This window comes from Anopheles maculipalpis, chromosome X (genome assembly GCF_943734695.1).
Source record: "Anopheles maculipalpis chromosome X, idAnoMacuDA_375_x, whole genome shotgun sequence".
Taxonomy (NCBI): domain Eukaryota; kingdom Metazoa; phylum Arthropoda; class Insecta; order Diptera; family Culicidae; genus Anopheles; species Anopheles maculipalpis.
The window spans coordinates 7,654,389-7,667,313 of record NC_064870.1 but is presented as its reverse complement, the minus strand read 5'-3'; the positions used below and the strand labels follow the sequence as shown (position 1 = coordinate 7,667,313).

General features: G+C 43.2%; 3 protein-coding genes across 3 annotated transcripts in view; 2 read left to right on the top strand and 1 right to left on the bottom strand.

Moving 5' to 3' along the window:
- The window catches only part of LOC126567281 (protein retinal degeneration B), a 208,646-nt gene that overhangs the window by 71,490 nt on the left and 124,231 nt on the right, over positions 1–12,925 (top strand). The gene's annotated exons all lie outside the window — the stretch shown is intronic.
- On the bottom strand, positions 3,227–4,250 carry LOC126559789 (ras-related protein Rab-40C). Its single transcript, XM_050215966.1, has 2 exons — positions 4,086–4,250; positions 3,227–3,888 (listed from the first exon to the last, which is right to left on the bottom strand). Exons 1-2 carry the CDS (start codon positions 4,210–4,212, stop codon positions 3,227–3,229), a joined length of 789 nt encoding a protein of 262 aa, XP_050071923.1. The 5' UTR covers positions 4,213–4,250.
- On the top strand, positions 9,481–11,566 carry LOC126559135 (casein kinase I-like). Its single transcript, XM_050215253.1, has 2 exons — positions 9,481–10,304; positions 11,391–11,566. The coding sequence occupies exons 1-2, from the start codon at positions 9,481–9,483 to the stop codon at positions 11,560–11,562; spliced, it is 996 nt and encodes a 331-aa protein (XP_050071210.1). The 3' UTR covers positions 11,563–11,566.

Here is a 12,925-nt window from a genome sequence, read left to right as displayed (position 1 = left end):
GTTGTTACTATCTCGTGCTGGATATTGTTAGCAACTTGCGGAAGCACTTGCCAGTACGTTCCTGATGTAACACTGCATTATAAGGTTTGTAGGGGTTTATCGAGTTACTTTACATTTTGAACGGCGTATTCCGTGGATTGTGAGATGATTTTCCATGTCTGTCGAACAAGTCCATTTCTTCCCATATTGTATTTTCAACAATCGAAACTCCCGCAAGCATGTTAATGCGCTATTATTGCTTGTGAAATGGAAATACGTCTCAGAATCGAAGAAATGCATCGTTCAATTCGTAAAGTGACTCTATAAACCCTGTATCAAGATGCGTATGTGTTTGTGTATTTTTTAAAAAATCATTTCCTTTTTTTATTTTATTTTAATTTCCTGTGCCGGAATTGTTTGTGCGTTTTAGGTTCATTTCCATTTTTTTTTGTTGTATTAATTACGAGAAACCAATTTTTGTATTGTACTTGTGTGTTATTTGGGATGAATTTGAGTATTATTTTTTTTCGGCCTGAATTCTGCTTCATTGTGCATGCCTTTGATTTCATTTCTATTCGTTTTCAATAGTTCTTTTCCACATCCGCCCACTCAATATACATACGACATTAATACTAGAGAAGAGAAAAGAGACAAAAAACCCAAAAAAGCTTTTCTTTGCGCGATTGGCTTAGTTGTTTTGTGTTTGGTTTTTGGATGCATGAATCAACATTTAGAATGTCGCCTAGAAGAGTCTGTGGAATATTTGTCTCGTGTAGGATCCTACCGGAAACCTACGCGCACGCACGCTCACTCACTCACACATACAACACGCATACAGACTCACACACACAGTATAGTACGATAAAAAAAACGCATTAAACGCGTATCAGTTTTGTCAAAGTAAAAGGATTTCGTAGCAGTAAAAAAAAGTATTAGAATTCCTCGTAGTCTACGCACTAGTACACTAAATACTAGTAAAATCTCTAGCAAATTGTTTGCTTAAAGTTGTATGCTTCATGTTGACCTTATCGCACGCATGACTCAGTTTTAACCTGTCCTACTAAACTATCGTGTACAGTGTTTTGCGGGTCATAAAATAAGTGTCCATATGTTCAAAACAACCCGCACGGGTTTTAAAACACATGGACGATTTATTTTATCGCCCTGCATCTGCAATCTCCAAAATTGAAAGCTGTGTCCTTCCAGCTGCAGCGTATCTCATTTGTGTTTGCATCGGGGTTTTGAGGGTTTTCCTTTCTTGTAGCTAAGCTAAAATGACTCACTGTGGATTTAAAACTATTAGAAAAAAAAACAGTAAAGTAACCTATTCGATAATATAGCAAAAAGCTAAACAAAAGAAGAACAAAAAACAGAAACAAAGCTAAAACTAGAGCAAAAAAATACGAAGCCATATTTGCATTGCCGTGTTCGCGCGTGTACAGTAAAATTCACCGGCGACACCGCTTATACGAGCTCTCTGGTGTGTGGTTGTAGTTGTTTTTTTTCACGATCTTATGCCATCAGTCTAGTCTAGATGTGCCGCACCACATCTTTCGAACCCCCGGCTTATAGTATTTATGATAATCACACATACGTTCTGCTGGTACCGGGCGGAAGAAGTACAAAACTTTCTTCAGCGGCCAGCGACGGTATCCTACCCAAACCGTCTGACGTCTCTATACACCGTGCGGAGCGAATTGTTAATTCGTTTCTTCGTGTCTCTCTACGCGTGTGTGCGCGTGTGTGTTTAAGATTACTTAGCGTAATTGATTTTGTTAATAAAATTAGTATTTGGTTCATTTCTTGTCCCGTGTGCGCGTCCCGTACAGCGCCTGCACAAGTAGAGTTGAGGTTTTGTTTTTTTTTTTAAGAAAGGAAGAAAGTTAGGAAGAGTAGAGTGCAAAAAGAAAAGTTGCAAACGTTCCACAGTGTCCAGTGGACTCGTAAAATCGTTACCGGTCAACGTAAATACTTATTCTGGCGTCGTAGACCATCAATCGTGCCATTGCCAGTTATATTCGGGTGTCGTTTAAGTATGAATCCGTCATAGTAAAGAATGAATTTCGGCCGCCTTTGTATTTGTTTTGTTCCAGCTGCCAAATCAGTGGCTCCAATTCAAATTCGGCCTCATTCATTTTTCACTTTGCAGGATTTATACTTCACGACGCCCAAACAGAACTGACAATGCGCTAGGATTGAGAATTTACGTCGCCAGAATAAGTAATTACGTTGACTGATAACGATTTTACAAGACCAGATTGGCTAGTTAAACCCTGTGAGGACCGTCGGTTTCACGATTTTTGAGGTTGTTTGTAGCTATCCTGTCGCATTTCCATATTGTGTAAAATATATTGAGGTGATCATCGTCAGCCAAGGTAGCTTGAAAAACTCAATATCTTGCAGGGTATTGGCATAGCAGAATTACTAAGGGGAATGTTTTAAATAGATAATGGAATAGCGCAAATCCGTTGTGGAGCTTTTCAAGTACGTAATGAAGTTTGACATTCACTTAGGAGAAATTTGCATTGCGGCCCATCCACCGCAGATTGCAAAGTTCCATAATCGAGGTGGCAATGTCTCCCCTAGCTGAAAATAAAATTCCCCTATATGTTTGCAAAATTCTACAAGAACCATGCAATAATGATCGATTTGAAAAATTACACTGAGTGATTCAAAAGTTACATTTTATGGATCGAAAAAATCCCTGCAAGAAATATTTCTTGTGCTATTTTTGTTGCTCCGTTTAACGGGATGGTTAATTGCATAAAGATGTGACGGATAGTTGGTGACATTGTCGGGATTTTCTTAACAAAAGGTAGCGCGCAATGTACGGGTCCACAAAACGGTCCAGTCTTCGGTCCTCCCACACATAACACACAACTATCTGTTAGTTAACCATTAATGGCCCCGCAAAGAACTATGTGTGGCAGCGTCACTTTTAAGTGTGAGGTAATTAGTGTTAGGTTTAAAAACAAAATACTTCTGACGAGCAGTAGCAACAATGTTTTAACAAAAAAAAAAAACACAAAAAAATCTTTAAAAAAAACTGGAGCCTTAATGAAGAACGAAAGAGCTAATTGTGTTAGTTATCCAAGCTAAAGGTTTAGCGTTTGACCGCTACACGCCGATTCTGTGCTTCTTTCCATCCTCAGCTGCCTGCTACCGGCAAGGCTGTGCCCCACCGATGGACACCCGTACCACCAAAGTCCGGTGCGCACGTGCCGGGTGCAGTAACTGACAATGACAATCAAGAAATCACGCACCCATTGCGTACGTTGTGCTTCAGATGGTACGAGGTGGTGGTTTTGCTTTTGAGATTCTTCGCTATCGACGCAGAATTGTTCAGCACCGTGTTCAAGCACTGGGACGAGGTGAGCGCGTACGAACGCAGATACGACTTAACCGACGGTGGCAGCGGAAGGCTATCTATGGTATATACATTCGTCCGCCGGCAGATACTGCGGCAGCACAGCTCCTGCAGCGAGAGTACCTTGTTCGTGCGCCAGATCCGCTCCATCCCGTTCCGGTGCAGTGCCATCCGGGCGAGCTCGCAGAACGATTCGCGTATGTTAAAATCGCACAGCGGCGATATCTCGAAGCAGGCCATCTTGTTGCGGGAGGCGTACAGTTCCGCCTGTTTGGCCGCTACCTGGCGCTTGAACGCGAGATGCAGCCGGTTCCCGACCAGCACCTTCGGGACACCCGGTGCATGCTCCTCGACCTCCTTTAGCCACCGGTTTAGCCCGTCGAAGCTCCATTTGTTCGTGATGTCGTACACGAGTATGATGCCCTGGGCACCGCGCGAATAGGAGCGTATGATTGTGCAGAACCGGCCCTGGCCGGATGTGTCCCAGATCTGTAGCTTTACCCGCTTACCGTCCAGCAGGATGGTGGTCGTTTTATGTGCCGCTGTAAAAAAAAAGCGAGCGCAATGAGTATAATGCAGAGTGTTGGGTATCTCTCGTTCAAATTCATGAATCTGAATCTTAATCCAAAGATTTGTGTTTTTTTCATTCACGAATCTTTGCACGACTCTTCAAATAAGCACAACATTAGTATAAAGCGTTGACGATTGTGCGGGGGTATAAAAACCGTTTGTTACGTACTGCCACTACCGCTGCAGAAGGGGCTTTCCGTCGAGCCATCGTCCAGGCCGGATAGAATCTCCTGCTTGCCCACATCGCTATCGCCCACCAGCAGTACCTTCAGCAGATAATCGTATTCCTTCGCCATCGTGCGCACACTAAATCGTGTTTCGTGGGGAGGTTTTGTCTGCTGCTGCGTCTAGCTCGATCTATCGGAGAATGGGACGGATCAAAGATAAGTAAATAGTTGTCGAGAAGTGTGTATGTTTTTTTACATGCCAGTAGAAACATACCAAACAAGTCGTTCCGTTCGTAAAAGCACCATCATTATTGCTTCGCTTCACCGAACACCGAACTATGGTTAAGTCATCGTTAAAGGGTTAAATAGTAGGCAATGTTCAGGCGCGCCGTCTGTTTACCTTCTGGCCGTGTGTCATTGGCCGGATGCGCCGTGTTGGTGCTGCTGCAAATTAATTTTGATAGAAGCTGGTAGCTTTCTCAGTGATCACTCTGAACGCGCCGGAAGGTCACGTACCAATCTTTGCAAACACACACACACACTTTATCTTAGCCTTCGTCTCCTTGGGTGGTACGATATTGTTTTCGCCAGCTCCGCCACCGTTAATAAACGAAGGAAAGGACACCCGGAACAGGACGCGTCACAACTTTTCGTGAATTTTTGCTCGTTCCCTTGGTGTGTGCGTGTGTGTCTGTTATTTATATATATGTATATATATATATATATATATTTTTTTTTTGTTTGTTCACTAAATATTTTCACCCAGTCACTGCTGATTGTTGTTCCTCGTTGTTTCTAGTACACGCACACGCTCACACACAGGCACACCAACCGTGCACAGCTGGTACACACAGCACCACAGTTTCACTTTGCATTAACGTCGTCCAATATAGGGCAGCGAGCATAATTTGGCTGTCGGTGGTGGGGATTAAAAAAACCTTTTTTTTGTTTAATAAGCACAGCCTGATTTCTCACCAGCACATCCTGCATGGGGATGATGCCCGTAGCACAGAAAACACACCAGCCAGGAACGACACCTTCGGTATTCTATTTCCCCCTTTTTAACTTTTGCGAAATGTTGAACCAGGAACAAAGAAAACGAAAATAATACAAACTGTCAGTGTCGGTTCGAGCCGAAACGTCTAATTGTACGATAATGTCCGTGATTGCTTTGCTGCTGTTTACAGTGCCGTTCGATACACTCTACGCCAGGGCTATTTCGTCTCTATGATCGGATTTTGAAGTACCGAGTGATGCCTAACAATGTTTTTGCATTACCTAATTAATTTGTGTCCTTCGTGCGGAAAGTAGCTGATTGATTCGGGTTTTCGTGCACGCCCAAAGATGGGTTTCCAAAAACCCAGTGGTGTCAGACTCATTTAAGCAGCAACCTTTGGCGTACCTGATTCATTTAGCTTTAAGAAAATTTTATGTGAATAATATATCCTGGCTAAAATCTTTGATAAAAGTCTCTAGAAGACTCTAGAAGGCTCTAGAAGGCCTAACGAATTTTTTTTGTTACTAGGCGAAAAACACCTAAATGTATGCAAAACACAACACAAGTGAAGGTTGCACAGCGTGATTTTGGTGTGGTCAAAAGTAGTGGAATGAATTAGAAAAAAATATGACTAAGGTTTGTGGCACAGGTAATTCATTCCAATGTTTTCGAATAGTTTCTGTCAAAATTTTACATGAGATTTCACAGATGACAAAACATTCCGATATCCGAAAAAATCAGAACGTTTTAGCTGTGCCACAGTCCTAAAGATTGAATGAAAACTTCCTCCTTTCCCACTCAAATGCATTCATTCAAAGCAAAGCAAAGCAAAGCATATGATCATACCGAACCCATTGCATCTACCCAAGGGTTGATCCGGACCCACGAGTCAACTTATTTGAAGACCTCGCACCACAGGAAATCTCAAACTGTTGTAATAGATGCTAAACTGTCAAAAAAAAAATTGTTAATGCGGCAAAATTGCTCAAAAATTGGTTTCAAAGCGAAAAAGTTCACTTGGATTGAAATATACAATCTGCTAGTTTTCGTGTGGAAAGATAAATAGTTAGCAGCGCAATTCACTTGTTTGAGTGCGTGATTTGACATCCCTTTTTTACGTACCTTTCGGTGTTTTCGAACCAATTTTTTTTTTTCAATTTCCCGTGGCCCGGAGCCTTGAGGATCAAAAACCGAGCGAGAAAAAACATCCCCTAGGAACGAAATCTGGCTCTTCGCTCTATTTATATGAATAAATGCTTTTCACTATAGTGAGAAGTGACATTTTGCTCCTGGAGTTCGGTTCTGATGGAGTGCCATTGATTCAATTACTTTTAAACAAAGGCCAAGATGAATAAAGCAATGCTATTATAGCAAACTTTGGAAAAAGCCGTAATACTTTGAATCAAAACCGCTTGTATACGATAAGTTCTGTAACATTAATTTAACGTTCCTAAAACGTGAAGTTAAAGTACGATTAGCACAAGTGGTGCACGTTCGCGAAACGGTTACGGTTAAAATGAATATCCTACATACGAGGTACTCGAGTTACGCGGATTTGGAAAACTTGATAGTACTTAGAGTCCAAATAGATTCCATGCATATGTTGAAACTAACATTTATATATTGATATACGTGTACAAAAAAATCGAACAATTGTAATAAGAACGAATGTAACACGAAAATTAGAAAAAATTTACGGTATGTTAATAAAACTTGAATAAATTCTATTCTTTTGAAATAACTACAAGATAATAATTGTTCGGGTTGAGCTTCGTAGGGTTCTTTTTCTCGCTACCAACAAAATGGCAAGAAAGGCAGGCCTTGAGCAGAAAGAGTTTAGCCACGGTAAGACGTACAAAGGGAACGCTATTTTGGAATTTTCTAATTTCTGTGAAAAGAAAATAAAGGTTGTGAAGAGAAAGGAAAGAATCACAAGTTATTTTCATGTGTCGTAGCAACATAAAGAATGTGCCAAGCAAAATTCGAGATACGCGGCTTTACGAGATATGCGGATTTCCCTTGCCTCCATTATCCGCGTATCGTGGGAAGCTACTGTACTTCGTAATTTGTTTCCGTCCCACCTCATATTTCTCTACCTCGGCCATTATAGCACTTTCTGTCAAGAAAGTTTTCGCACGCCGTTCCTTTGCATGCCATAAAATTTGGTGACATTTCGCGCGATTCCATAAAGGTGTGCCGTACGAAGAAATAGAAAAAGGGTATGAAAATTTGCTTCGTACCCCACGGCACACGAAGATTTTCAAGATAATCGAAGTTTTGTAGGGTCGCCATATTGACACTTCGCCAGTGTGGGTATTTGTCGTTTGAGTTTCCGTGCTGGATGTGCTAGTTGGTCTGGGCTGTCCTGTTATCTGTTTTTTCGGTGCTGGTGAATCATGAACAGTTGAATAATGAGTTATTTCAGTGTCCGTTAATGCGCCAAGTGTGTCCGTTAATTTCGCTTTAGCTCCGGGAACCGAGCTAGCTGTATCGCTGAAGGGTTGGGAGCCATTGAAAGCGAACAGGCCATACCGTCGTACCGCTGCTGCTGCTCGTATCTTCCGTTCGTTGGCAACGAGTGTTTGGTGAGGCGACACAGGAAAATAGATCGAACAGTAGCCAAGCGAAACAGGAACGGGCTTTATTATGAAAAAGTAGCAAGCAGCTCTACATTACTCCTCAAGTGCGTACATCGCTTGTGTTTTGTGTTGTTTAAAGTAAGTTTAATTCATATTTCTGTAAAGAAATTCGCTAGTGCTACGATGACGGACGAGGAAATCTGCTCTTAGGGTGAAGAAAATCATCGGACAGGCTTGTCAAACACTCTAGACTAGAAGGCTTCTTCTTTGGTTAATGTATAGCATCGAGCGGAGGTCTCGCGATGTCACTTGCTTGAACACTTGGGGGTGTGTTAATCGGTAACGCTTTCTACATGCCCAGGTGTGTGTGTTTTTTTTTTTTGGTAATTAATTTTCAATGGTGCGGAGCAGTACAGTGTTTTGTGCAAACCTTTATATCTTAATTACATGTTTGTTTCTTATGCACAGATAAAAGCATAGCATCATGCGAAGTAAAGCATTTAAAAAAAAAGTTAATCATAAGTAGAATTTCTTGTTTTGATTGGCATTCGCCAGCCCTGACATGAAGAAGCACCACCTTTACAAAGAAAACTGGCTGCAGCGAGTGAAACATACTGCCCCATAACGAGTAGCTGCTGTGTTGTGACATCGACGACGACCTCATATCCCGGACGAGTGTGTGCGTGCGCCTGTAGGCGGTGTATGTGTGTTGGTTTAGAGAAGACGTTTGACCCGATTGTCCATGGTAGTTAGGCTTTTTGAGAAGGCAGCAGAGCATATAAAACATGTAAAAAAGATTCGAGGTTTTTGGTTGTGTAGAGTGTTCATTCTTGTAGCATTTACTGTGCCCTGTAGCTGTGCAAGGGAATATTTGCAGACATAAACAGGAGAAAAGGGCAAGAAATAGCCAATCGTAGGTATATGCAGGGCAAAACGCGATCAATCTATTGCGCTCTGGTTTCCCAAAAAGGTACCACGTTTAAACGCGTGTGTGTGTGTATATGTGTACGTGTGTGTGTGTGTGTGTGTGTGTGTGTGTGTGTGTGCGTGCAATGTATTTAGTTCGACCGTACAGGGAATGACTGTGTGTACGTGCATCGGTGTATGAGTAGTGGTGGTAGGAGAGAAAATGGCAACGCGCGTGTGACGAGGGAATAGAAGAAAATTATTTCTTCTAACACATGTGTTTTAAGGACCATTGAAGGGTCATTGCACGTACCCACGTATAGGTATGGACGGAAGGCGGAACGTTGTCGCATCTTCGTGCGCGAGACAGATGTTTGGATATTTAGTTTTGGTTCAGAAATAGCCTACTGCACTACTCTGTATAAACACATGCGTGAGGCAAAGGAAGTGAGGCGGAAATAACAAAAGATGCAGACGAAAGAGATGATGGTTTCCTTCCACTCCGTTTTTTTTTGCATATAGAATCGGTCGGATGTTAGCTTAACGTTTGTTTTTCATTTTTCTCCCCAGCATAAACACTGTGTAACGCAAGGAATATTAGCAGAGCGTTGGCGTGGCGGACCTACACCACCATTCAAACAGTTAACAGCCCCCAGACATTGTCGAAGCCTCTACACACAGCCACTAAGGGTAGAAACGTCTTTTATAGTGATTGCTGAGCAGAGTCCACCACTACCCAGCAATCAAATCCGGCATCAATCCATACAATCAAGTGCAAACGTGTCTACCACTGGCCGGCTGTAGTGCTGCAATTCATTCGATTGCTTCTCAGCAGCTTCACTCCATAAGCACCAACCCAACACACCCCAGCAAAGGGAAACCGGAACGGCAAACGGCAAACGACCCTGCAGCAAAATGAATGATTTCATCGTAGCCGGCAAGTATCGGATCATCCGCAAGATAGGATCCGGCTCGTTCGGCGATATCTATCTCGGCATCAACATCACCAACGGTGAGGAGGTCGCACTGAAGGTGGAAAGCATACTTGCCCGCCATCCGCAGCTAACCTACGAGTACAAACTGTACAAAGTGCTGACCGGTGGCGTTGGCATCCCGCACATCCGGTACTTTGGACAGGAGCGCAGCTACCATGTACTGGTGATGGATCTGCTCGGACCGTCGCTGGAGGATCTGTTCAACTTCTGCAGCCGGCACTTCACGATCAAAACCGTGCTAATGCTGGTGGACCAGATGATCGGGCGGCTCGAGTACCTGCACATGAAGAACTTTATCCATCGCGACATCAAACCGGACAACTTTCTGATGGGCATTGGCCGGCACTGCAACAAGCTGTTCCTGATCGATTTCGGGCTGGCCAAGAAGTATCGGGACTTCCGTTCGCGCATCCACATCTCGTACCGGGAGGACAAGAACCTGACCGGTACCGCCCGTTACGCGTCGATCAATGCGCATCTCGGTATCGAGCAGAGCCGCCGCGACGATATGGAGTCGCTCGGGTACGTGATGATGTACTTCAACCGAGGTTCGCTACCGTGGCAGGGGCTGAAGGCGACCAACAAAAAGCAAAAGTATGAGAAGATCTCGGAGAAGAAGATGTCCACCCCGATCGAGGTGCTGTGCAAGGGCTTTCCGGCGGAGTTTGCGATGTACTTGAACTACTGCCGTAGCTTGCGCTTCGAGGAAGGCCCGGACTATATGTATCTGCGGCAGCTGTTCAGGTAAGTGGTTATCGTCTGGTCGATTGTTCATTTTCCATTTACAGCCGGGATGGCCATTTTACGTGGCTGCCGATTGGCGTATCAATTTCCTGTCCCCGGATTGCTGTATTTATTTAATTTATTAAATTTAAATTAAGTGAATGAAAGGACGAGGACTCGCGTAGACGAGAACGAAACACAACACACAGGGACATTGTAGTCGAACAGGTGATACGAGTTAGCGAAGTTCGCGAGCGCTCTTAATAAAAGATTCGTTTGAATCTTTGACAGGAGGTCTATCACGTAGATATCGGGCTGGGGCGTAAAGATTAATTAAATGATAGAAGGATAGAAGGGAAGGGAACATGAACATGAAGGGAAGGGAAGCTTGCTATGAAGCATGACCGGAAATCGAGTTTTTTCATGGAGAGTGTAACCCAAAAAGCTGACAGCGAACCAACAGGCGGCGTAGTACAGAGTGGATGAGGCCCAGCAACAAAGAAAAGATTTCACAGGGAGAGTTGGTCTCTGAGTTCGGAGGAACGTCTGACAATCAGACCTAACGAATTGTTGGACTTGTGTACACTAAAAGAAAGAGAGAGAGTCTCATCCGGCCACATTGTACGCAAAACCCTCCAGCTACGGGCGCATAAGCAAGTCAAGCAATTTGCGAAGCTAGTGGCTTTATTGGCCAAGACCTTTCGAAATTGTCTTCTTCTTCTTCAAGATTTTAGGCCAAACGGTTGTACGCTTGATAATATCAAGTAGTTGGATGGTCAGTCCTAACTATAGGGAAACGGGGAACGGATGGAATTCGAACCCCCGGTCCTGCCGTGTGAAAATCGGAACCGCTGACGCCTTTACCACCGGAACAGGCCCCCGCTTCCGAGAATGTATGGAGCGAAATCAAGAAGTAGCAGACGAATTGTGGGATTTTGTGGGGTGGCTAACTACACAAACTAATATCTGATACTCATCCTCTTTGCTAACCTGTGGCATAGACGTTTAGACAAGCCTTTTTAGACGTTTCCGCTCTTCTCGCTAAGCATGCCCCCGGAGAACGCTTTTTTTTACTAACGCATTTTCGATTCTTTCCCTCTCTTCCAGAATTCTGTTCCGCACCCTAAACCATCAGTACGACTACACCTTCGACTGGACAATAATGAAACAGCGGGCAATGCAGCAAGGCAGCAATAACCCGCCCGCCGTTACGTCCGGCGAAAACAAGCGAGAGGAGCGACGTGATAAAGATAAGCTGTCCAGCGATACGGATGAATAGGGGAGCGTTGGCATGATGTGAACACACGGTACGGCATCACCATCATCATCAACCGTTGTTGCGTCTCCGCTAACCTGTATAGTGGCAGAAGGGAATGGGAGGATATGCGATTCGTTTCTAATCCGCATAAAAAAGACGTGCATACATGTGCGGTAGAGATACACGATATATGAGAGGAGAGGGGGGGGGGGTCTCGTTTGGCCGTGGTGGAGAAGAGGACGCGCATAATAGTAACAGAAATGAAAGCAGAAAATAGTAGGAAGAAGGAATAACAACAACAACAAAAAAAGGACGTTAGTTTATACGAAAGCAAACTCGTTAGGTAAGGTGTCACAACTAGCGTTTAGAAAAGTGAAATTACTTCCCTAAAGCGTAGGGTACGGTAATAAGTCCCCATTTTTTTTTTTTTTTTTTTGCTAAGAACATCATGCGGGCTGAAAAGATGCACTGAAGAGAGCTTTTTAGGAGGGAGGGGGAGGGGGGATGGGGGGGAGCAATATAATACAAAAAAAATCGAAGGAAAACTAGTAAAAATACTACCACCCCCCCCCCCCCACACACACATACATTCACATACACAGAAGAAATAGGAGAGAGGTGTGCGGGGTTGGTGAAAGATCGACCGAAAGCTCTAACAGCTTGCAAAGGGCAGTACACGCAACACACACACATACACACCCTCTATCCAAAACTTTCCCGAAGATATTGACAAGAGCGACCTTGTTTTGCTTAGTGTGAAAATCCAAATCATCGGCAGAAATCCGTAACACGAGTCCTAAAACATTATCCAGAGTAACGCCTTAGAGAATATTCGTGAACAGATTATTTTTTATATTTTTTTTTTTGCATAATGCAATTTTCATTTATATTTTGTTATTAGTGTATGCTTATTATTGTAAAAAAAGGCAACACAACAGCATAACCACCTTTGTTAAATGTAATTGCAGAAGCAAACAATTATATTTTTTATTTATTTATAATTAATTATGACGGTCCAGTGCCGTATTGTTCACACCGCTTGTGTTGAAAAAAAAAATACAATTATATTGATAAGGCATTTCCTCCTTATTCTTTGCCTTATCCCGGGCAAGCAAACAATTATATTTAGGAAAACAAATCCGCAATCAGATCTATTCGGGATAGAAATACAGGGGTACGCATGCAAACAGTCGTACGGAAGGAACTTTCTTTCAAAAATTAAAATCACATGTGTGCTAAGTGGACAATACGGGACCGTAATAATTGTAAATAAATGTGTGCTAAGTGCTGGTACATGTAACGTCCGTTTCCCAACGTCTGACGTCTGTTAGAGGTCTGTTCGTTGGTGAAATTGGTATCTTCTTCTTCTTCTAGGCTTAAAGAC